Below are 26,381 nucleotides of genomic sequence, written 5' to 3'. Positions count from 1 at the left end.
GAGTTTCTTTCTATAGGACAGTATGAGCAAAATGGACAGTATATTTTATATTAGTTATCTTTTGTTTGTTTTTTGTCCCAGCCTTCAGCTACCCTCAAATCCTCCCATCTATCGCTGAAGACCAAACCAGTTTTGATTTCTAGCTGCCATATATGTTTCTAATGTGCTGTGATGTTTCAAAGAAGTTCTGAACCTTTCTATTTTCATAGTTTCTACAGATTATATATTAAAGATAAACACCTTTGCTAAGAGTATTATTATAATATTGAATGATTGGCTATGACTTTTCAAATCACCCAGCAGTGCTATTTGCAGAGTTAGCTCCAAGGAAATGTTGCAATTTTTCAGCCGTTCCTGAATCTGAGACCAAAAACAAGCTACACATGGGCAGTACCAAAACAAGTGATCTAATGATTCTGTCTCTTTGCAGAAAAATCTGCAAAGCTGGGATGGTTGTATCCCCCATATAGATAACATTCTATTGGTTGCAAGAATTTTGTATAATAATTTTTATAAAAGTTTTTAATCTGGCATAATTTTGTATATCAGTTCATAAACCATGTGCCATGGAATCTCCTCCCAACTATTTTGCAAACAGTATAACGTAGCTGTAAATTAAATACTTTCTTATTTATCACAAATGTTATTTTTTGCCAATTTTGGTCTTTAATGTAGGGCTGACAGACATTTGCCTTACATCCTTCCCTTTCCACTTGCTTCATCCATTTTGTAACTACATGTGTGACATAACATGTAACATAAGATTTTGGCATCACAACATAAGTGTAAGGGGTCTCCAGTTGTTTAGGCAGACTGGATATTTATATACAGTGGGACAAAAAAGTATTTAGTCAGCCACCAATTGTGCAAGTTCTCCCACTTAAAAAGATGAGAGAGGCCTGTAATTTTCATCATAGGTACACTTCAACTATGACAGACAAAATTAGAAAAAAAATCCAGAAAATCACATTGTAGGATTTTTAATGAATTTATTTGCAAATTATGGTGGAAAATAAGTATTTGGTGAATAACAAAAGTTTATCTCAATACTTTGTTACTCTGTTGGCAATGACAGAGGTCAAACGTTTTCTGTAAGTCTTCACAAGGTTTTCACACACTGTTGCTGGTATTTTGGCCCATTCCTCCATGCAGATCTCCTCTAGAGCAGTGATGTTTTGGGGCTGTTGCTGGGCAACACGGACTTTCAACTCCCTCCAAAGATTTTCTATGGGGTTGAGATCTGGAGACTGGCTAGGCCACTCCAGGACCTTGAAACACTCCTTCGTTGCCCGGGCGGTGTGTTTGGGATCATTGTCATGCTGAAAGACCCAGCCACGTTTCATCTTCAATGCCCTTGCTGATGGAAGGAGGTTTTCACTCAAAATCTCACGATACCTGGCCCCATTCATTCTTTCCTTTACACGGATCAGTCGTCCTGGTCCCTTTGCAGAAAAACAGCCCCAAAGCATGATGTTTCCACCCCCATGCTTCACAGTAGGTATAGTGTTCTTTGGATGCAACTCAGCATTCTTTGTCCTCCAAACACGACGAGTTGAGTTTTTACCAAAAAGTTATATTTTGGTTTCATCTGACCATATGACATTCTCCCAACATTCTTCTGGATCATCCAAATGCTCTCTAGCAAACTTCAGACGGGCCTGGACATGTACTGGCTTAAGCAGGGGGACATGTCTGGCACTGCAGGATTTGAGTCCCTGGCAGCGTAGTGTGTTACTGATGGTAGGCTTTGTTACTTTGGTCCCAGCTCTCTGCAGGTTATTCACTAGGTCCCCCCGTGTGGTTCTGGGATTTTTGCTCACCGTTCTTGTGATCATTTTGACCCCACGGGGTGAGATCTTGCGTGGAGCCCCAGATCGAGGGAGATTATCAGTGGTCTTGTATGTCTTCCATTTCCTAATAATTGCTCCCACAGTTGATTTCTTCAAACCAAGCTGCTTACCTATTGCAGATTCAGTCTTCCCAGCCTGGTGCAGGTCTACAATTTTGTTTCTGGTGTCCTTTGACAGATCTTTGGTCTTGGCCATAGTGGGGTTTGGAGTGTGACTGTTTGAGGTTGTGGACAGGTGTCTTTTATACTGATAGCAAGTTCAAACAGGTGCCATTAATACAGGTAACGAGTGGAGGACAGAGGAGCCTCTTAAAGAAGAAGTTACAGGTCTGTGAGAGCCAGAAATCTTGCTTGTTTGTAGGTGACCAAATACTTATTTTCCACCATAATTTGCAAATAAATTCATAAAAAATCCTACAATGTGATTTTCTGGATTTTTTTCTGATTTTGTCTGTCATAGTTGAAGTGTACCTATGTTGAAAATTACAGGCCTCTCATCTTTTTAAGTGGGAGAACTTGCACAATTGGTGGTTGACTAAATACCTTTTTGCCCCACTGTAAAACCTTCTTGTTAAGTATGTGATAGTCACCATTTTTATTGGATCTGTTAAAACATGTTAATAACGGTCCTTTGAGTACATAAAAAATATGTGATATACCTCAACTGGTATGCCATTCATCCCTGGAGTTTTCCTGGACACGAAGGCTTTAATGGCATCTTGAAGTAGCACTTCTGTAATTAGGCCTTCACATGAGACTTTTTGTATAAATGTTAATTTTACACTATTAATAGAAAAAACATCCTTACAATTAGTTTGAAATGGAGGAGACTGAAATGAAAATATATAGGTTAAAGTACTTTGCTTCTTCTTTCAAAATAGTGTTTGGTGAATCACGGATGACACTGTGATTTGTAACAAGTTCCTGTAAATTCATTTCTATGTTCCTATGAAAATTAAAAATATATTGGGTACATTTTTTCCATATTCCATCCAGTTCACTTTAATATATATTAGACTTGATATTTCTTGAATAAGTTCCTCCATTTCTTTTTGTTTTTCCTCAAACTTATTCTGTGCCTCGATGTTAGTTTTTATTGTTATCTAGCTGTACTGTTAGTTCCTCTATTTCCTTTTTTAGGATGAACTCTTTTGACCTAAATTGTTCATTTTTTAAATATGAGCATTGAATTGCATGGCCTCTAAAGGCACATTTTAAAAGTGTCCCATACAATAAGGGGATCTGCTGTACCGTAAGTAAGACATTTTCAGTCTTGGTTTATTTACAATGTCCAATATCCTCACCCTCGCAGAAATTCTGTAAGAGTTATGTGTATACCAATTATTTGATGGTCTGACCTATTATTTCTGTCCCCTATCAACACTCTTAACTTTTGGTAAGAAAGTAGTCAAGACGACTAGGGGATCAGATCTCCAACAACAGCATGTTCACACTGCTCATTCCGTGGGTAAGCGAATGCTCCTACCACTATCTCTCCCAAGCATCTTCAACCGGTATTTTGGCTTAGTTCCCGCATACTACTTGTATCCACAGCGCTAACTTGCAAGTTGGTGATCTCCTGCTCATTTAGTAAAGTGAAAACAGGCTCCATGCAGTGAGTAAGTCCTCTGCCTTCTCTCTGTTTATCATACTGGTGCTTGCCATTTCACTGGCAGAGCTTGTTTTTGGGAGGCAGAGTGTGGATTTGAGTACGAACTCATTTTAGCTCACAGCAAACTTGTAGCCTGGCTAATACTAGATAAAAAAATGCTGCAATTTTCCCAAAAACACTTGACAAGAACTCGAAAACCAATCGAGGCACAATAACATTTTAATCGATGGAATTGAGGACGTTGGAGATCTGATCCCCTAGTCGTCTTGACACTGAAACTTGGCATGACACAGAAGTCAAGGACAAGAAACTCCTGGCAGATCAAGTCAAACTGGACCCAAAACTCATCGAGATGTAGAGAGCGCATAGGAATGGCACTTTCTTCCCGATGGACGGCCCAGGTCTGTAGTGGTGAAAGTACTCAGGTTCAAAGACAAGGTGGAGAGACAAGTGCCTGAATGGAACTCCACTATCGTCCACTGATTTGACACACACACACACACCCACATATACTGTAGATAAACATATTGAATCTACTTTGTTCATGTGTGTCATCTAACCTCATTACCAAAAACACACATTGCTCTAAATGTCATAACCCTCTGAAGTCTTCAGTGGTATTATGTGGACTGTGCCAATGTGTATTCCATAGGAAGTGCACCCATATTGATAAAACTAACACAAATGTGTGGTTGTATTGGACATGTGAGGCATGTAATTCTATCCTTCCGTTCCACTCTGTGGATGAATCTGACTGTGTATCTCTCTTAGTTGGGCAGGATATCAACCATGATAACATGGTCTTTAACTCATTAGATATTTATGAAGCAAATTATAAATATCATGATTGTGTTGATTCAGATTCAAATTTCTTGAAATTTACCAGAAATAAGTCTATCACTTGTGATTACTATAATGTTAAGCAATTTAACAACTTGTTTAGCAGTTTATCTAATTCCGAGATTAATCTTATTTTTTACCTTTTCAGTTGAACGTTTGCAGTCTTCCTAAAAATCATGACCATCTCGTTCATTATGAATTTTCTATTGTTGCCCTTTCAGAAATATGGTTGGCTGAAGAGACAACCATGCTTTATGACATGTCTCCTTATAATACTGTTCACCACCGTAGAACATCAAGAGTGGAAGGAGAAGTGCCCATTTGTGTTCATAAAAGTTTTCAATTCTTTGTAAGAGAGGACCTCACACTTACATCTAATAACATTGATGTTGGATCACTTTTCATAGAAATTCCTTCCTGTTCATTTTTAGGTGGTTAAGAAAGTGGTAATTTGATGCATCTATTGGCCACCTGATTATGGCATTGGTATCCTTGGATTTGATTAATAATGAAGATAACATTTGTTTTCTATTGGGTGATTACAACATACAGTAAATGTATTTAAAAGTGAGAACCACTCACTGACATCTGATTAAAAAAATAAAAATACTCCAGCTATCTGTATTCCCTCATCTATAAGCCCACAAGAGTGACCAGGTCATCTGCCACCCTTATTGATAATGTTTTTACAAAATCTCTGAATAACGTGGCTAATACGGGTATGATTTATACTGACATTTCTGGACACTTTCCAATTTCCCACTTCTCTTTTGCAGCTGAAAATTAACCGTTGAGAATGACTAATAGCATTAATTAAATGTGACCCCTTTCAGGAAACTAGGCGTATGTCGCGGGTCACTACTTCACTTTTTTTTTTAAATCAAAATGCGTTTTTTGGCAGAAATGCCTTCTCAAACATGTGCACTTTCATGTGCCTTAATAACAAACTTGTATGCCATCTGTAAATATGAATAAAATTGTTAAATTACAAACCTAGTTGGTTTAGCCACAGAAAGGCAGCAACCTTCCCACTAGCCGTGACTAGCTGAGATAATGAGTGGGCTGGACATGCCGAGAGATGAGTTTCGATTGGTCTGCCATATAACATGCTTCTGTAAATTTGAGCTGCTCAGTATGTCAGTATCCTGTTTAATGCAGCTTTTTTTATATATATATATATATATATATATATTGTGTTGTAAAACTGCATAAGTGTTGCTCTCCACTTTCTGGAGGACCGAGTTTTAAAATCAGTGGAATTAGAGTATGATAGCTAAGGAGATGGAGAAAACAGTTTGAAAATGTAAGGGCAGTAATTTCATCTGACATACGTCCATCCATGAATGATCTATAGTCCAGCTAGCTACATTTTCAGATATTACACATTTCTAACTTTGACAGAAAGTGGTTTCATTTCAAAATAAAGCATGATGTTAGCTAGCGAGCTGGTGTATGATCTTATTATTCGTATCTCAGAGCCATTTGCTTGGCTAGCTATAGCCTAATGTTAGCTAGCTAACATTGAACCAGGTTGGTTAGCTACCTGCAGATTTATGCAGGTTAGTAACGTCATGAATTGGGATTATGGTTAGTTGTTTACAAATAACGTCTTAACAAATAACTCCACTAATCAAGTAAACATTTCGAGTGCATTCGTAAATTCAGTCTGGCCATCAACCCCGAGCACTCTTGTCTGAGTGTGCCATAGCGCAGAAGAACTGATGAATTTACGAACACTCAACACCCGTTGAATATGGCCGGTGTCAGTAAACATCTGCAAAAAGCGTAATTAAATTGTTGCCAGCAGCACAGTTACAGTCACCAATGCTTTGGATGACATGAAAACAGCCTAAACAGCTCTGCTAGGTCGATTTAAAACGGTCAGAGTGGGGTGTTCTCTCATTTGTCTGGAAGTATCTAGCAAGCTAGCCAATGTTAGCCAGTTAGCTTGGGTACTTGACTGCCGTTGTGAACATTTGGATCAACCCTACTCATTGGTCAGAGCGTCCAGTGTGCATTCTGAATGCTCCGAGATACGAAACGCTCTGAGTTTACGAACGGACAATCTGACAGCACAGTTGCAGTCACCAACGCTATGAATAACATAACAGCCTAACCAGCTCTGCTAGGGCGAGTAATGTTCAGTGAGCTGTTCTCTCATTTGTGTCTGGAAGTAGCTAGGAAAGTTAGCTTGGGTGTTTGACTGCTGTTGTTAGTACAGAATACTCGGATCAACCCTTAAAGAGATGGGTGAAGCTAAAGCTTAAGAAGGTGTGAACGATGCTGAATGGGTGTAGACAATTAAGGGCTCTCCAGTAGTAGTACCAAAACATTAAAAGGGAATTTTCTCAAAACATTTTCAACTTTCAAAGCATAATTACTTTCCCATTGTTCTTCAACTGTAGTGTATGATATGCCATTTTGTAGCTCTGAGTTTCTACTTTTATCCAATGTAAAAAACACAATTTAAATGTTGCTACCTAAGACTGATTTGAACTGGTCGCTAACAAATGTAGTGTATTTAACTAAAGCAATTGTGAGCACTTTAAGATGGTAATTTTATTATTTTTCATGGGATTTTCTTTAGAATCAATCATCTTTCAACTCTGTTTTTTACCACTGCTTTCCTTTAGTTAAACCGCGAAAGAGAGCAGCAGAATGATTCTGGAAACCTTGGTTTACAACCGTTCTCAAAAAATCCTAAATAAAAAAATAAAAAAATTGTATACAAAGTTTCTCACAAATCCTTCTCACCTGAATTCTGCAAATTACAAAAAGTATAAGAACTAATTTACTCACCTACTTAAGATATCCCCAAAAAAATATTTTACCAAAAAATCCTTAAATCCTATAAAATCAACTTTGAAAATCATCAATCGAACTGTTGAATAAGATAAAAGGATCTTTAACTATTCCATCTCAATGTAATGTTGTAAATACGAACTATAGTGATCCTGATGTTATTTAATGTCAATTAAATAACTTTCTTGTGAATGTGGGTTCCTCTCAGTCCCCCCAAAAAGAGAGAACTGATGGAAATCCCTTGGATTACATTAAGGGACATTTCCTTTCTCTGGTTCAGCTTGATCCTTCTTGATGTAATGGAGGTGATGGAGATAATTGGTAGATTATCAGGTCATGATGAGATTGGTGTCTCTTTGGTGAAATCAGTGTGTTCCTCGTTTACTGAGCCTGTAACATATATCTTCACCCAATCTATGCAAACTGGTATTGTTCTTAAAGATAAGAAAATTGTCAAAGTTATCCCCCTCTATAAATCTGTGGATCCAAGATATTTTACACATTTTCGCCCATTATTAGTACTACCATGTTTTTCTAAAATCCTACAAAATTGGTGTGTAAGAGAATGTTAAAACATTTAAATCAAAACGGTATTCTATATTCCATATGAGCACCAATATGGTTTTCATAAAAGTACTCCACAGATATGCCTCTTTTTGCAACTTGTGGATAAAATTGTTAAAGCCCTTAACAACAAGGAATATGCTCTTGGTATCTTTTTAGATTTATGCAAAGCATTTGATCATGAAATATTACTTTCTAAATTGTTATAAACTCAGCAAAAAAATAAATGTCCCTTTTTCAGGACCCTGTCTTTCAAAGATAATTCACAAAAATCCAAATAACTTAACAAATCTTCATTATTAAGGGATTAAACTCTGTTTCCCATGCTTGTTCAATGAGCCATAAACAGTTAATGAACATGCATGATGCTCAGATTCACATTTATCGTCGGAGGAATGAGTGTTACACCGAGGACTGTACTCTGGAGTGGGATCAATTTGGAGTTGGAGGGTCCGTCATGGTCTGGGGCGGTGTGTCACAGCATCACGGACTGAGCTTGTTGTCATTGCAGGCAATCTCAATGCTATGCGTTACAGGGAAGACATCCTCCTCCCTCATGTGGTACACAGAAAGAACTGGCAAACCTATTTCATTGACTTGGCCAAAGCTTTTGATACGTTAGACCATTCCATTCTTGTTGGCCAGCTAAGGAGTATTGGTGTCTCTGAGGGGTCTTTGGGCTGGTTTGCTAACTATCTCTCTCAAAGAGTGCTTTGTATAACGTAAACATCTGCTGTCTCTATAACTGCGTACCCCAAGGCTCGATCCTAGGCCCCATGCTCTTATCAATTTACATCAACAACATAGCTCAGGCAGAGGAATCTCTCATCTGTTTATATGCAGATGATACAGTCTTATATTCAGCTGGCCCCTCCCCAGATGTTGTGTTAAATGCTCTACAACAAAGCTTTCTTAGTGTCCAACAAGATTTCTCTACCCTTAGCCTTGTTCTAAACACCTCAAAAACGAAAGTCATGTGGTTTGGTTTGAGGAATGCCCCTCTTCCCACAGGTGTTATTACTACCTCTAAGGGTTTAGAGCTTGAGGTAGTCACACCATACAGGTACTTAGGAGTATGGCTAGACGGTGCACTGTCCTTCTCTCAGCACATAGCTGAGCTGCAGGCTGAAGTTAAATCCAGACTTTGTTTCCTCTATCATAATTGCTCCTCTTTCACACCAGCAGCCAAACTAACCCTGATTCAGATGACCACCATGCTAGAGACATACTTTTTAGATTGGCAGGTAAGGGTGCAATCGAGTGGCTAGATGTTCTTTACCATTCGGCCATTAGATTTGCCACCAATGCGCCTTATTCGACACATCACTGAACTCTACAGAGGAGTATAAACTGGTCATTTCTGTATACCCGTTGCAACACCCACTGGTTGATGCTTATTTATAAAACCCTCTTAGGCCTCACTCCCCCCATCTGAGATATCTACTGCAGCCCTCATCCTCCACATACAACACCCATTCTGCCAGTCACATTCTGTTAAAGGTCCACAAAGCACACACATCCCTGGGTTGCTCCTCTTTTTAGTTCTCTGCATCTAGCGACTGGAACGAACTGCAACAAACACTCAAAATGGACAGTTTTATCTCAATCTCTTAATTCAAAGAAAATACTCAATCATGGACACTGTTACTGACAGTTGTGGCTGCTTTGTGTGATGTATTGTTGTCTTTACCTTCTTGCCCTTTGTGCTGTTGTCTGTGCCCAATAATGTTTGTACCCTGTTTTGTGTTGCTTCCATGTTGTTGTTATGTTGTGTTGCTACCATGCTGTGTTGTCATGTGTTGCTGCCTTGTTATGTTGTTTTCTTAGGCCTCTCTTTATGTAGTGTTGTCTCTCTTGTTATGATCAAATCAAATGTATTTATATAGCCCTTCGTACATCAGCTGATATCTCAAAGTGCTGTACAGAAACCCAGCCTAAAACCCCAAACAGCAAGCAATGCAGGTGTAGAAGCACGGTGGCTAGGAAAAACTCCCTAGAAAGGCCAAAACCTAGGAAGAAACCTAGAGAGGAACCAGGCTATGTGGGGTGACCAGTCCTCTTCTGGCTGTGCCGGGTGGAGATTATAAAAGAACATGGCCAAGATGTTCAAATGTTCATAAATTACCAGCATGGCCAAATAATAATAAGGCAGAACAGTTGAAACTGGAGCAGCAGCACGGCCAGGTGGACTGGGGACAGCAAGGAGTCATCATGTCAGGTAGTCCTGAGGCATGGTCCTAGGGCTCAGGTCCTCCTAGAGAGAGAAAGAAAGAGAGAATTAGAGAGAGCACACTTAAATTCACACAGGACAATGAATAGGACAGGAGAAGTACTCCAGATATAACAAACTGACCTGGGTTATATAACCCCACCCACTTTGCCAAAGCACAGCCCCCACACCACTAGAGGGATATATTCAACCACCAACTTACCATCCTGATACAAGGCTGAGTATAGCCCACAAAGATCTCCGCCACGGCACAACCCAAGGGAGGGGGGGGGGGGTTGCTCCAGAGCCTTTCCGTTCACCTTTCCACTCCTGGGCCAGACTACACTCAATCATATGACCCACTGAAAAGATGAGTCTTCAGTAAAGACTTAAAGGTTGAGACCGAGTTTGCGTCTCTTACATGGGTAGGCAGACCATTCCATAAAAATGGAGCTCTATAGGAGAAAGCCCTGCCTCCAGCTGTTTGCTTAGAAATTATTGGGACAATTTTGAGGCCTGCATCTTGTGACCGTAGCGTACGTGTAGGTATGTACGGCAGGACCGAATCAGAGAGATTGGTAGGAGCAAGCCCATGTAATGCTTTGTAGGTTAAAACCTTGAAGTCAGCCCTTGCCTTGACAGGAAGCCAGTGTAGGGAGGCTAGCACTGGAGTAATATGATCAATTTTTTTGGTTCTAGTCAGGATTCTAGCAGCCGTATTTAGCACTAACTGAAGTTTATTTAGTGCTTTATCCGGGTAGCCGGAAAGTAGAGCATTGCAGTAGTCTAACCTAGAAGTGACAAAAGCATGGATACATTTTTCTGCATCATTTTTGGACAGAAAGTTTCTGATTTTTGCAATGTTACGTAGATGGAAAAAAGCTGTCCTTGAAATGGTCTTGATATGTTCTTCAAAAGAGAGGGTCCAGAGTAACGCCGAGGTCCTTCACAGTTTTATTTGAGACGACTGTACAACCATTAAGATTAATTGTCAGATTCAACAGAAGATCTCTTTGTTTCTTGGGACCTAGAACAAGCATCTCTGTTTTGTCCGAGTTTAAAAGTAGAACGTTTGCAGCCATCCACTTCCTTATGTCTGAAACACATGCTTCTAGCGAGGGCAATTTTGGGGCTTCACCATGTTTCATTGAAATGTACAGATGTGTGTCATCCGCATAGCAGTGAAAGTTAACATTATGTTTTCGAATGACATCCCCAAGAGGTAAAATATATAGTGAAAACAATAGTGGTCCTAATACGGAACCTTGAGGAACACCGAAATTTACAGTTGATTTGTCAGAGGACAAACCATTCACAGAGACAAACTGATATCTTTCCGACAGATAAGATCTAAACCAGGCCAGAACTTGTCCGTGTAGACCAATTTGGGTTTCCAATCTCTCCAAAAGAATGTGGTGATCGATGGTATCAAAAGCAGCACTAAGGTCTAGGAGCACGAGGACAGATGCAGAGCCTCAGTCTGATGCCATTAAAAGGTAATTTACCACCTTCACAAGTGCAGTCTCAGTGCTATGATGGGGTCTAAAACCAGACTGAAGCATTTCGTAACAGCCTTTTCTAAAAATGTTGAGAGGAATGGAAGATTCGATATAGGCCGATAGTTTTTTATATTTTCTGGGTCAGGGTTTGGCTTTTTCAAGAGAGGCTTTATTACTGCCACTTTTAGTGAGTTTGGTACACATCCGATGGATAGAGAGCCGTTTATTATGTTCAACATAGGAGGGCCAAGCACAGGAAGTAGCTCTTTCAGTAGTTTAGTTGGAATAGAGTCCATTATGCAGCTTGAAGGTTTAGAGGCCATGATTATTTTCATCATTGTGTCAAGCGATATAGTACTAGAACACTTGAGCGTCTCTCTTGATCCTAGGTCCTGGCAGAGTTGTGCAGACTCAGGACAACTGAGCTTTGAAGGAATACGCAGATTTAAAGAGGAGTCTGTAATTTGCTTTCTAATAATCATGATATTTTCCTCAAAGAAGTTCATGAATTTATCACTGCTGTGAAGTGAAAGCCATTCTCTCTTGGGGAATGCTGCTTTTTAGTTAGCTTTGCGACAGTATCAAAAAGGAATTTCGGATTGTTCCTATTTTCCTCAATTAATTTGGAAAAATAGGATGATCGAGCAGCAGTAAGGGCTCTTCGATACTGCACGGTACTGTCTTTCCAAGCTAGTCGGAAGACCAGTTTGGTGTGGCGCCATTTCCGTTCCAATTTTCTGGAAGCTTGCTTCAGAGCTCGGGTATTTTCTGAGTACCAGGGAGCTGGATTCTTATGAGAAATGTTTTTAGTTTTTAGGGGTGCAACTGCATCTTGGGTATTGGGCAAGGTTAAATTGAGTTCCTCAGTTAGGTGATTAACTGATTTTTGTCCTCTGGCGTCCTTGGGTAGACAGAGGGAATCTGGAAGCACAACTTTTGATGTTCCTTGGTTGGGGTCTGAGCAGATTATTTGTTGCAATTGCAAATGTATTAAAATGGTGGTCCGATAATCCTGGACTATGAGGAAAAACATTAAGATCCACAACATTTACTCCATGGGACAAAACTAGGTCCAGAGTATGACTGTGACAGTGAGTGGGTCCAGAGACATGTTGGACAAAACCCCCTGAGTCGATGATGGCTCCGAAATCCTTTTGGAGTGGGTTTGTGGACTTTTCCATGTGAATATTAAAGTCACCAAAGATTACAATATTATCTGCTATGACTACAAGGTCCGATAGGAATTCATGGAACTCAATGATGTGTGTTTTGTCCTATATTTATATTGTATTTATTTTGAATTTTTAATCCCAGGCCCCTGTCTCCGCAGGAGGCCTTTTGCCTTTTGGTAGGCCATCATTGTAAATAAGAATTTGATTTTTAACTGACTTGTCTAGTTAAATAAAAAATACAATGTAAAAAATGATCTACTTTGAAATGATGTAGTGTGCCCAGTGGGAACTTTCTAAAAGGGAGGAAATAGGGAATGACTAACCTAAGAGTCCTAAGGAGCGGAACACTAAGTAGAAAGGAGGGAAGAAAACCCCTCTAAATTGCCCAAAGTAAGGCCCTCTAAAGAAGCATAGATACTATATGTGGCCCTAATGGCATTTGAAGTATAGTAACTGTCAGGTGCGTGAATGAGGACCCAAAAGCGAATTAACAAACAGAGTTTCTTTAATGATGAACACACGTGGGCTCAGATGGACAGGTAGATTCCGACAGGACAGGACAAGGTTGCAGCAAACACGATGATAGTCTGGTTCAGGCATGAGACACACAAACAAGAATCCGACAAAGACAGGAGCAGAAACAGAGAGAGATATAGGGACCTAATCAGAGGGAAAAAGGGAACAGGTGGGAAAAGGGGTGATGAGGTAGTCAGAGAAGACAAGGAACAGCTGGGGGAAAGAGGGACAGAAACGGTAAGACAGGGTGAAAGGAAAGGACAGAAAGACACAACATGACAATACATGACAGTAACACGTGCCTTAAGTGAACTAGACCTTAGGAGACCATAAGTGAAACACTAAAAAAAGAAACACCCAAAGTAAGGCCCTAAGTAACATAAATATGTGTAGCCATTTGTGTGTTTGTCCCAAAGTGGGTATAATTTTCCTCAAGCCTCAGAATTATATACGAAACTATAGATTCAACCAAATAGTTGTGTAAAAACATATTTATAAGTTTAGTTGAGGGGGGAATAATTACATCAGTCAGTGTCAGTCAGTACAGAGTTGGTCTATAATGGAGTAAACCGCGATACGGCTCAGATGTTTTTGAATAGTATTTGCATTGATATTATCATGCAGACAGTGTGGCTAGCCTAGCGTACCCTTCCCTCTCAGACTCCGGCGTTATCATCAAGGGCTGGCCTCCCGCTGATTGGCTGGTGGATAGGGGGTCAACTCAGCAGTGTCCTACTCCTCTTCTGATTGGCCGGCTGAAAAGGTCGCCAGGGAAGAGGCTGAGTCATTTGAGGGTGATACCCATCGGCTACACCTGCTTTTTTCCTCACCCTTTCCAATTGAAACAACTTTTAAATACAAACCGGAGCTGTAGCCTTTTCAAACTCATCATTGTTCAGACGACCTTCAGAAATAAGTTTGATTTAGGTAGATTTTTCCCCCACATTTTTTTGCGATTGATTACAGTCAACTACACTGTATGGTCAAAAAATGAATTAGTTCAATTATATGTGCGTGTGTGCATGCATATGTGTGTGTGTTTCTGGGCATTTTTGTCTGTTACCGTATGTTTGTGTGCACAAGGGAGCATGTGTTTCCCCCCATATATCTCTCAACTTTTCTTCTTCTCCAAGTCTTTGAAATTGAAACTATAGAGGAGATTAAACATTTATTATCTTGGCTACTTAGCATGTTGCTGTCTCTGTGCCTAGTATGGGTCTCCCATTAACTGAGCTGTTTTCAATGAGGCTCACTGATGTGGGAATGGACTGTATTGGATCAGGGACTTGAGAGAATGGTGTTCGATTGGCAAGCAAATCAATGGTAATCTTGTCTGAGAGCGAGAGAGAGAGAAATTCTGTCTCAGCTCAACCTGTGGCACAGTAGTACTGAATAAAACACATGCAATTGATATTGCTTGGCCGTTTCAATAGCCTGAAGCTTGGAAAGTGTTGATATTCATATACAGTGGGGTTGCCTTGATAAAGGTGAGCAATAATAACTTAATAAAATAATTAAAATACTTAGTTATCCTCCCTAGGGTACGTGAGACAGCCAGTGAAACTGCAGGGCGCCAAATTCAAAAGAACAGAAATCCCATAATTAAAATTCCTCAAACATGTTTTTTCCACCATTTTAAAGATACACTTCTTGTAAATCCAGCCACAGTGTTTCAAAAAGGCTTTACGGCAAAAGCAAACCAAACGATTATTTAAGGTGAGTGCCTATTCACAGACTAACACAGCCATTTTTCCGGCCAAAGAGAGGATTCACAAAAAGCAGATAAAATTAATCACTAACCTTTGATGATCTTCATCAGATGACACTCATAGGACTTCATGTTACACAATACATGTATGTTTTATTCAGTAAAGTTCATAATTATATCCAAAAATCTGAGTTTACATTGGAGCCTTACGTTCAGAAGTTCCAAAACATCCTTTGATTTTGCAGAGAGCCACATCAATTGACAGGAATAATCATAATACACATTGCTAAAAGATACAACTCTTATGCATGGATTTTAGATGCACTTCTCCTTAATGCAACCGCTGTGTCAGATTTCAAAAAAGCTTTACGAAAAAAGCAAACCATGCAATAATCTGAGTCGGCGCTCAGAGCCCAATCAAGACACAAATATATGCGCCATATTATGCAGTCAACAAAAGTCATAAATAGCATTATAAATCTTCATCTACCTTTGCTGATCTTCATCGGAATGCACTCCCAGGACTCCCACTTCCACAATAAATGTTTGTTTTGTTCGGTAATGTCCATCATTTATGTCCAAATAGTTACTTTTGTTAGCGCGCTTGGTAAACAAATCCAAAGTCACAAAGCACGTCACTAAAAGCAGACGAAATGTCAAAAAGTTCCGTAACAGTCAGTAGAAACATGTCAAACGATGTCTTGAATCAATCTTTAGGACCGGAGAATTCCATTGTCTTTAGAAATGCGATGAAACAGAGCTCCCTCTCATGTGAATGCGCATGGTCAGAGCATGTTCAGCTCATGGCAGACCTTACTCATTCCCTTGTTCTTCGTCCCCACTTCACAGTAAAAGCATCAAACAAGGTTCTAAAGACTGTTGACATCTAGTGGAAGCCTTAGGAAGTGCAACGTTACCAATATCCCACTGTATCTTCAATAGGAGCGGAGTTGAAAATCGACCAACCTCAGATTTCCCACTTCCTGGTTGGATTTCTTCTCAGGGTTTTGCCTGCCATATGAGTTATGTTATACTCACATACATCATTCAAACAGTTTTAGAAACTTCAGAGTGTTTTCTATCGAAACTAATAATATTCATATTCTAGCTTTTATGGCTTTGTAGCAGGCCGTTTACTCTGGGCATGCTTTTCATCCGGATGTGAAAATACTGCCCCCTACCCCAAAGAAGTTATGCTATTTTATATATATAATACAAATGCTTAGAGAGCAATATTTTGTTTAACAATAATAACAAGAATACACCTACTGCTTTCATATAGGCTAACCAGTTAGGTGTAGAACGACAGGCTAAGTGCTAGCTACTGCTGTCAACCAGGCTAACCAGCTAGGTCTAGGATAACAGGGTAAATGCAATCTACCACTATTAGCCTGGTTAGCTAGCTAGGCTTGGTTGACTTGCTACATGCTGGCTAACACTATTAGCCTGGTTAACCAGCTAGGCTAGGATGACAGGCTAAATTCTAGCTTAATGTTAGTCTGGTTAACTAGCTGGGATGACAGGCTAAATGCTAACTACCATTGCTAGCATGATTACCTGCCTACCTGTCCCTTGGAAGACTGCAGAGTGACATTACAATGTCCCATTGCCCCTCTAAGGAGCATTGACCGTGCACAGTAAATCACTTGGTGTTGATGAACGGTGGCGTTTGGAAATTTGAAAAAAATGGCTGATATTCTATGGTCAGAAGCAATAGCACGACCACTCTCTGCACAACCACTGTGCACAGCCGACATTCGTGTTTATCTGTCTTGTTCTTAAGTCACAACAATGACTTCATTCATCTTCATTTGAAGATGGGGTGGGGAAGGTGAAAATGCTAGTTGCCTGTGTGCATATTGTTTCACTGCCATTGTTTTGCTCTCGCATGTGTAATTTGAGGAAGTTCTCACCACTAACTGTCATCTTTGTCTTGTTCCTATAGTTCCTCCTGTGCTGTCGGTACTACAGCAGTCATTCAATGCCACAGCAGATTACCAGGAGTCAGTGACTTTCACCTGCATCACATCAGGATCCCCCAACCCCGAGGTCACCTGGCACAGGTACAGTTAGCCCCCTACACACTACGTCAGGGTTGTGTTCATTAAGCACAAAATGGAAGAACACAGAGTATGCATTACCTGAACTTCAATAAGAAGCCCTTGTTTTTGTTTTACATTGCAAAACGATTTGCAACCTTGTGACCTAATATACATGATTAATGTATCCTCTTCATACATCTAAACTTCTTCATACGCTTGTGGCTTGGCAAACCAAATGCAATCCACCCATTCGTTGACAAAACTATTAGCCAACCAGACCACTAGCTCATCCAAATTTGGGGTATGTGTTGATTCATATTTTGGCGATGTCACCAAATGTAGTCTGGTTTATACAGTTGAAGTCGGTTTACATACACCTTAGCCAAATATATTTAAACTCAGTTGTTCCAAATTCCTGACATTAAATAAGTAAAAATTCCCTGTTTTATGTCCGTTAGGATCACCACTTTATTTTAAGAATGTGAAATGTCAAATAATACTATAGAGAGTGATTTATTTTTAGCTTTTATTTCTTTCGTCACATTCCCAGTTGGTCAGAAGTTTACATACACTCAATTAGTATTTAGTAGCATTGCCTTTACATTGTTTAACTTGGGTCAAGTGTTTCAGGTAGCATTCCACAATCTTCCAACAATAAGTTGGGTGAATTTTGGCCCATTCCTCCTGACAGAGCTGGTGTAACTGATTCAGGTTTGTAGGCTTTCTTGCTCGCACACGCTTTTTCAGTTCTGCACAAATTATCTATAGGATTGAGGTCAGGGCTTTGTCATGGCCACTCCAATACCTTGACTTTGTTGTCCTTAAGCCATTTTGTCACAACTTTGGAAGTATGCTTTGGATTGTACATTTGGAAGACCAATTTCCGGCCAGGCTTTAACTTCCTGACTGATGTCTTGAGATTTTGCTTCAATATATCCATAAAATTTTCCTCTCTCGTGATGCCATCTATTTTGTGAAGTGCATCAGTCCCTCCTGCAGCAAAGCACCCCCACAACATGATGCTACCACTCCCGTGCTTTCCGATTGGGATGGTGTTCTTCGGCTTGCAAGCTTCCCCCTTTTTGCTCCAAACATAACGATGGTCATCCAGCAAAAAGTACGATCTTTGTCCCCATGTGCAGTTGCAAACCGTAGTCTGGCTTTTTTTAAGGTGGTTTTGGAGCAGTGGCTTCTTCCTTGCTGTGTGGTCTTTCATGTTGTGTCGATATAGGACTCGTTTTACTGTGGATATAGATACTTTGTTACCTGTTTCCTCCAGCATCTTCCCAAGGTCCATTGCTGTTGTTCTGGGATAGATTTGCACTTTTCACACCAATGTACGTTCATCTCTAGGAGACAGAACGTGTCTCCTTCCTGAGCGGTATGACGGCTGCGTGGTCCCATGGTTTTTATACTTGTGTACTATTGTTTGTACAGATGAACGTGGTACCTTCAGGCATTTGAAAATTGCTCCCAAGGATGAACCAGACTTGTGGAGGTTAACAAATGTTTTTCTGAGGTCTTGGCTGATTTCTTTTGATTTTCCCAAGAAGTCAGGCAAAGAGCCACTGAGTTTGAATGTAGGCCTTGAAATACATCCACAGGTACATCCACAGGTACACCTCCGACTTGCCAAAACTGTAGTTTGTTAACAAGACATTTGTGAAGTGGTTGAAAAACAAGTTTTAATGACTCCAACCTAAGTGTATGTCAACTTCCCGACTTCAACTGTATATCACTGTTACAGACTAGTGCTTCCTTCAATGTCCCAATGTTCTAAATGACACACGCACACACACACTCTTCACAAGCCAGTGCTGTCGACAGACACTGTAAACGATGACATTGCGTTGACACTGTGACATGTCCTTCTAGAGTGTGCCGCCCTCTGTACCATGTGTCACATTAGTCATACCTGCATCAGTTAACATGTTACATCTAACACAATCATTCATTCATACAACAGCTGTTGCATATATCCTGAACCTGAGTGACACACTCATTAGCATGGTGTTAGAAGCTATAATAACAGGATTGTGTTCATTAGGCACCAAATGGAAGAAAACAGTCTGAAACAAGGAGGAACCACTTGCGCTTGTCCAATGAGAAATGCAAATGTTTCCTCCATTGCAAAACACTTTAAAACACTTTTCATTGTATGCCCTAATGAACACAACACTGTTATCCTATTACAGATGTAGGATCTTAATTTGACCAGTATTGTCGTAGCAAAATAATCCTGCAGCAACGGGATTTGAGTGTTTAGTCCGTAATGTTGCATGTCCGGTGACTAGGCGATTAGGTGGACAAAAGTGAAAAGTGCAATACTGTTACTGTGTGTTAGTGAAGGTTTTCAATGAATTTATGTAAATCATAAAACTCATCTGCAACAGATCCTACACCTGTAACTTTTTGGTAACTTTCGTGAGTTAATGGCTTGTTCTGCCCTCTTCACAGCAAGTCAACAACCCCCTTTTCTCTTTCTAGATCTGTGTTTCCCTTCCTCTCTTTCGCAAAAGACCCCCAGCCTTTCCCGTTATTTTGTATATTCCAGTGCTAGCACACCGGATTCTTCTGGTCAACTAGTCATCAAGCTTTTGATTAGTTCAATCATGTGTGCTAGTGCTGGAATAGATGTAATAAGTGGAGTGGCTAGAAATACTTGAGGAGAGAAATGAAACTTTAGAGGGTCTCCCAAATGTGCATTCATGTATATGCTGCTCTATCAAATGCTAATACGGTTGTGTGGGAGGAATTCATAAATGTTGTGTGCATGTCAAAGGTCATTTTCAACTTTCAGAAGAAAAGTCTGAACTGTGCATTTAACCTTTGGAGTGGCTCCAAATGTAACAGTTTTTGTATTGGCTGTGGGAAGGATTTTGACTGACAATTTTTTTGTTCCCCCGCCTCAAATTCACTCTTGTAATAGCTTTTCTATCAATGGGAGAGATGGAGTTTTAATTGGCCATGTAATTACGGAAAGCAATTGAAATGTTAAGTCTAGGTTTATCCTGTGAAAATTATATCTCGATGTGCCTCGCCTTGCACCACTGGCTTGCCTAATTGCTCCATGTAGACTGTCACACTGTATTGAGTTCAAATAAATGGTTTAGAAAACTCTGGTTTTTAACCATCCTGACAACCAAGCTTGACTCTGTACTGTGGCCGCATGTGACCACATCATCGTACACTCTTAGAAAAAAATATGCTTTCAAGAGTTCTTCGGCTGATCCCCCTTTGAAGGACCCCTTTTGGTTGCAGGTAAAACCCCGTTGGGCTCAATGGTAAAACTCAGGGTTGTGCATGGAACCAAAAATGGTTCTACCTGGAAACAAAGAGGGTCCTAACAGGAACCAAAATGGTTTCGCCTATGGGAACAGCCGAATAACCCTTAAGAGTGTACTGCCCTCTTTGTTCCACCTTGAACACTACTCCACACTGACCACAACTCAACCCTGACCGTAACTCCATCCTGACTGCAGCTTCACCCTAACACTTTGATCATCGCTCCACACGCTGACCACAGGTCATCACTGACCACAACTCAACTATGTCCATTGTGTTCTCGTCATGATGACGACTGCAATCTGACCACTGTGCCACCATAACCATAACCATACCCCCCTCCCTCCCCCTTTGCAAGACTGCACTCATAACCATTCTGGTATTAATGGTATTAAGGAGCTAGAGGACACCTATTTCTTTCTCATCTTCTTTCTCTCATACACCCTCCTTCCCCTCCTCCCTCAGTTACATTTCCTGTTGTGGTGTGTGGTGTTTCCACCTGGCTGGCTGGTTGTGCCTGCTTTCAGTCAGTCATAGACTCTGATACGGCCAGTGTAATTTCCTGTGCCTAGCGCGCTGCCCGCTCCACAGATCAGCTTGTACGTACACACACACACACACAGTTCTTCATTTCCTCCCTGGCTCCCGCCAGCCTTATTACTATACCTCAGTGTTTCTCCCAGTCCACTTTCAATTATCCTCCCTCTCTCTCGCTCTCTCTTTCCTTGAGAGATGGAGTTTTAACATCATTATAACGTGTGTGGGGGATGTGTGCATGTGACAAACAATTTATTGTGAAATGCAGTAAAGCTATTTTATGCTTATCGTATCAGGGTGACGGTGGTTTTGGGGGGAGGGGGTGTTTGTGTCTGTGTGCATGCATAGAGATATACATGTTTTAACTCTATGTTTGCATGTGTGTGTAGTTGAATTGGTTGTGCACCTCTAGCCTATATGTTTTTATGTGTATTGTACAAATTAATCATCTCTACCTGTACTGTCTCTCTGCACACAGGAAGGGCCAGCAGTTGGAGAGGTCAGAGCAATATGTCCTCAACACCATGGAGGCAGGCAGGAGTACCCTGACCATCCGCAACATCATCCAGGGGGACGGGGGCGACTATACCTGCCGAGCCACCAACAAGGCCGGGGCAGAGGAGAGGGAGCTCTTCCTCAAAGTGTTCGGTGAGTGTAGCACCATGTTCTTCGTGGGCATCCATGCTTATGTTATGACACTCTCAAATTGAAGTAAACATGTCAAATGGTTTCGCGTCACATTTAATAATTACAACCAACATATAATGTCCTTCTCAATGTCGTCCTGCTACTGTACCTGGATTTTATCTGGTTATTTGATTCGACCAGAACCAGAATTGGACCTATAGTTGATGTCAATTTCATTTTAGCATACCTATTTACTTTTGCCTATAGAAATCTAAAGTTTTTCTTTCGATTTCTATAGGTATTAGGCACTATAGAATGCTTTTAACATGTTTACTGTTCCTTGGACCTTTTGCACGTCTCTCTATGAATAATGGATTGGAATGAAAGATGCTGCGTCTTGAGAGTTACAAATTGCAAATTCCGCCATAGGCAGTAGGCACTATAATAATCTACATGTTTCCTGTGCATTATAAGCAACATATTCCAAAATAAGCTACGTATGCCTGAGTATTAACAAAGATTTTTTATAAATAACCCAAGATAGACCACAACCTGTTGTTTCCAATGAGAACAAATAAGTCATAGTGAGCAGAACAAGCATGGAGGGGGGCAGAACCAAAAACGAGCGTTCTAGAACAGGGCTCCCCAAACCTGTTCCTGGAGAGATATCGTCCTGTAGGTTTTCGCTCCAACCTTATTCTAGCGCACCTAATTCTAATTATTAGCTGGTTGATGGGTTAGTTACAACTGGAGTTACAGTGAAAAACCCACAGGGGGGTGGCTTTCCAGGAACAGGGTTGGAGAGCCCTTTTCTAGAATGTATTTCCATATTTCCGTTAGGGGGAACACATACTCTGTGAAGTGCATGTGTGTAATAACTATATCCACCCTTTTTTTTACTTTTGCAAAAGGTAAAATCGACAAAATTTAGTCCACTCTGTTCGTAAAATATTCTAGTTTTGGGAACAGAAAACTATATTGCGATCAAATGTTTAATTGATTAGAACATTTGCATAATGTCGGCCAAAATCCATTTTGTTCCATCTGCCGGCCACTGGGCTTCTTCTTATCACCATATTTGTCATTGAGTGGAAACGCCAACCAGATGCTTCACAATTATACATCTGGTGAAATATCTGGGTCATTGTTCTATCTGTGTTATTATGAATACATATTGATTTGAATATAAGGTGTTTCATCTTGAGCGCAACAAACAGCCAATCCCTATTCACCAATGAAAAATATTATTTCAGAGGAAAACATTCACCATACAAATTGAATCAAAGTTTATTTGTCACGTGCGCTGAATACAACAGGTGTAGACCTTACAGTGAAATGCTTACTTACAGGCTCTAACCAATAGTGCAAAAAAGGTATTAGGTGAACAATAGGTAAGTAAAGAAATAAAAACAACAGTAAAAAGACAGTGAAAAGTAACAGTAGCGAGGCTATATACAGTAGCGAGGCTATAAATGTAGCCGGGCTGATGGAGGCAGTATGTACATGTAGATATGGTTAAAGTGGCTATGCAAATATGACTATGCATACAGTTGCATACAGTTGCCACTACCTCAACCAATCATCCAACAACTTGAATCTAATACAATTCCAGATTTATTGTACAGTCGGTGACACCCTGTTCATAAACGTTTACATTTAGATTTTCATAAAACTGCCAGCATTTTTCCTCCCTGATTATACTGATGGAGGTCTTTCCTCTTTAAGAAAATATATGGAGATTCGTGCTCTAGTAGTCATCAAGATCCTTTCAAGGCCAAGTTGTTATTCAAAATGCACATTTTAATTTAAGAAGTTAGCAGAGGGCTTGAGTTTTGTTTCGCAAAGTGCGGCGTGAAACACAGTTGTAAGATAGTTTTATTACCCCTGACAGTTGAGAGAGCAGGGGATGAAGAGAAGAGAGCCCGCAGAGCGCTGCACTGGCCGACATCTGGTCTACCATGAAACATCAATTTATATAAGGGTCTTTTATATAATTTTTAATTTATTAATAATAATAATTGCTTTGTTTAAAAAGTAACGATACTTTGGAGATTTAATTTTCATTTAACCTAGAGTGAGCGAGAAAAAGGCAATTCTTGAACATGGGGTGAGACATTCTCACTCATTTGTAAATAAAGCCGCCAATAATTACAATTGGAGGATTCTAAATGAATATCTAAAGGTCATTTTCCATTAGGATCTGTGAGAATATCTGAGGGGCTTTTATATATTTCAAAATGAATTATTAATAATAATCACTTTGTTTAAAAAGTAACGATATTTTAAAGATGTAGTTTTCATTTAACCTGGAGTGAGTGAGAAAAAGGCCCTTCTTGAACATGGGGTGAGACATTCTCACTAAAGCCAGTTTGTTATTTATAATTATTTATTTCTGGAGAAACCTAACTTGATTATTTAGCAGACATCACTTGCTTATATTCAGTCAACACATATATCTTAACCTTTCTGATCTCCCCATCCCGGATCCGGGTTCGTGAATACAGACTCAAGCTCATTACCATAACGCAACGTTAACTATTCATGAAAATCGCAAATGAAATGAAATAAATATGCCATCTCTCAAGCTTAGCCTTTTGTTAACAACACTGTCATCTCAGATTTTCAAAATATGCTTCTCAACCATTGCAAAACAAGCATTTGTGTAACAGTATTGATGGCTAACGTAGCATTTAGCATTAACATTCAGCTGGCAACATTTACACAAAAAAACAGAAAAGCATTCAAAAAAATCATTTACCTTTGAAGAACTTCAGATGTTTTCAATGAGGAGACTCTCAGATAGCAAATGTTCAGTTTTTCCTGAAAGATTATTTGTTTAGGACAAATCGCTCCGTTTTCTGCGTCACGTTTAGCTATGAAAAAACCCCTGTATCCAGGATTGTGTAAATCTATCAGCAAGCTCATTAGCATAACACAACGTTAACTATTTATGAAAATCGCAAATGAAATGAAATAAATATGCCATCTCTCAAGCTTAGCCTTTTGTAAACAACACTGTCATCTCAGATTTTCAAAATATGCTTCTCAACCATAGGAAAACAATCATTTGTGTAAAAGTAGCTAGCTAGAGTTAGCATTTCGCGTTAGCATTTAGCGTTAGCATTAGCGTTAGCATCCAGCACGCAACATTAACAAAAACATAAAAGCCTTCAAATAAAATCATTTACCTTTGAAGAACTTCTGATGTTTTCAATGAGGATACTCTCAGTTAGATAGCAGATGCTCAGTTTTTCCAAAAAGATTCCTTGTGTATTAGAAATAGCTCCGTTTTATACATCACATTTGGCTACCAAAAAAAATCCATAAATTCAGTCCTCAAAACGCAAACTTTTTTCCAAATTAACTCCATAATATCGACTGAAAACATGGCAAACGTTTTTTAGAATCAAGCCTCAAGGTGTTTTTCACATATCTCTTCATTGATACATCGTTCTTGGATACATGCTTTCTCTCCTGAATCCCAGGAGAAAATGACCGCACCTGAAGATTACGCACAAATTTAGACAAAGGACACCGGGCGGACCTCTGGAAAATGTAGTCTCTTATGGCCAATCTTCCAATGATATGCCTACAAATACGTCACAATGCTGCTAAGACCTTGGGCGAACGACAGAAAGTGTAGGCTCGTTCCTTGCGCAATCACAGCCATATAAGGAGAGAATGGAAAACAGAGCTTCAGAAATTCTGCTAATTCCTGGGTGATGCATCATCTTGGTTTCGCCTGTAGAATGAGTTCTGGGGCACTTACAGACAAAATCTTTGCAGATTCTGAAACTTCAGAGTGTTTTCTTTCCAAAACTGTCAAGAATATGCATAGTCGAGCATCTTTTCGTGACAAAATATCGCGCTTAAAACGGGAACGTTTTTTATCCAAAAATGAAATAGCGCCCCTAGAGCTCTAACTGGTTAAGAATATCAAGGAATATTAATTGACCATTTTCGTTTCTCCATGCTTGTCTCAGAGCAGCACGAAACGGTGCTGAAATAGATGTCAACAGTGGGAAGGCTATTTATAACAATATTTTGGAGATGATTTTGTTTTCAGAAAAACGACAGTGAGCAATTGTAATCTGTATAAAGGCCAAAATAATATTTATAAAGGACAAAATATAGCCCTGCTAATAGCCATAATGTTCTGTAGTTTCGACCCAATGATTCGTCTGACAAACAAAGACCCTCGCGTCCTGCAGGCCCAGGCATGGATCAAAGCTGGAGAGACATTCAATGACGTCATCTTCACAGTCGAACCAACCGTGGCCCGTGAGCAATGTGCTCAACATTGCTACAGAAAATAAGGAAGAAGATGAAGCAAGCCAAGTCCCAAGTATCCGCTCAAACTCCATGTGTGGGTAGCAATTTCTCGCCAGGAACCAGGCCCATATTTGTTTTTTGATGGTAAGTTTGGCTATTTACAAAGCAAAAGGTATATAAAATATTGTAGCCTACACCTCACGTACAGTTATGTATAATAATTCACTCATGCCTCCTTTTTCAGGTATCGTGGCTCGTGATTTCTTTGAGGAACAAATCATCAAGAGATATGCTGGACCCTATGTCAGAGTGGTGTTTCTGGGATCACATCGTTTCTTTCAAGGTAGGATTATACCAATATTTTGTTATATTTAGGCCTATTTACATGTATATTTCTATTATTGTACCTAATGTTGGCTGTTAGGCTAAATAAATAAAAATCTTCTCCAAATGCAGACACTGGCCCAAAACACATTGCCCGGGTTTGCATTACAAATGAGGGCATAAACTGGGTCAAGACGCCAGCGAGTAAGAGTAAGTAGAGCTTCATGTAGTTAAATAAAGGTGAAATAAAAAAAATAATATATAAAATATGTATTTAGTGGCAACTGTATGCAACTGTATTTCTTTCTTTCTCTACATGTAGGTCTCCTGACTTAAACCTGATCGAACTTGTTTGGCATCAACTGAAAACATTAATCTGTAACTGCTAAACCGACAAGCAAAGATAAACTGGTCAAGGCCATCAAGATGTTTTGGATAGAGAAATTGACCATACAACAATGCAACAAATACACTGATCATCTCATCAATCATCTCACCTGTGGTCATGGAGCTGGGTGGAGTT

At 39.8% G+C, this 26,381-nt stretch overlaps 1 protein-coding gene across 9 annotated transcripts in view; it reads left to right on the top strand.

The window, feature by feature from the left end:
* The window catches only part of LOC110495975 (neural cell adhesion molecule 2), a 422,938-nt gene that overhangs the window by 314,743 nt on the left and 81,814 nt on the right, over window positions 1-26,381 (top strand). For all 9 annotated transcript variants that reach the window (XM_021571547.3, XM_021571545.3, XM_090208333.1 and 6 more), the window contains exons 6-7: window positions 16,717-16,834; window positions 21,114-21,283. In XM_021571547.3, coding sequence (XP_021427222.1) covers window positions 16,717-16,834; window positions 21,114-21,283 — 288 coding nt within the window. The remainder of the gene's footprint in view (window positions 1-16,716; window positions 16,835-21,113; window positions 21,284-26,381) is intronic.

The sequence above is a fragment of the Oncorhynchus mykiss genome, chromosome 18, assembly GCF_057628025.1.
Source record: "Oncorhynchus mykiss isolate SJ-2025 chromosome 18, ASM5762802v1, whole genome shotgun sequence".
Taxonomy (NCBI): domain Eukaryota; kingdom Metazoa; phylum Chordata; class Actinopteri; order Salmoniformes; family Salmonidae; genus Oncorhynchus; species Oncorhynchus mykiss.
The sequence above is the reverse complement of the archived record's forward strand: the minus strand, read 5'-3'. Positions and strand labels throughout refer to the sequence as shown.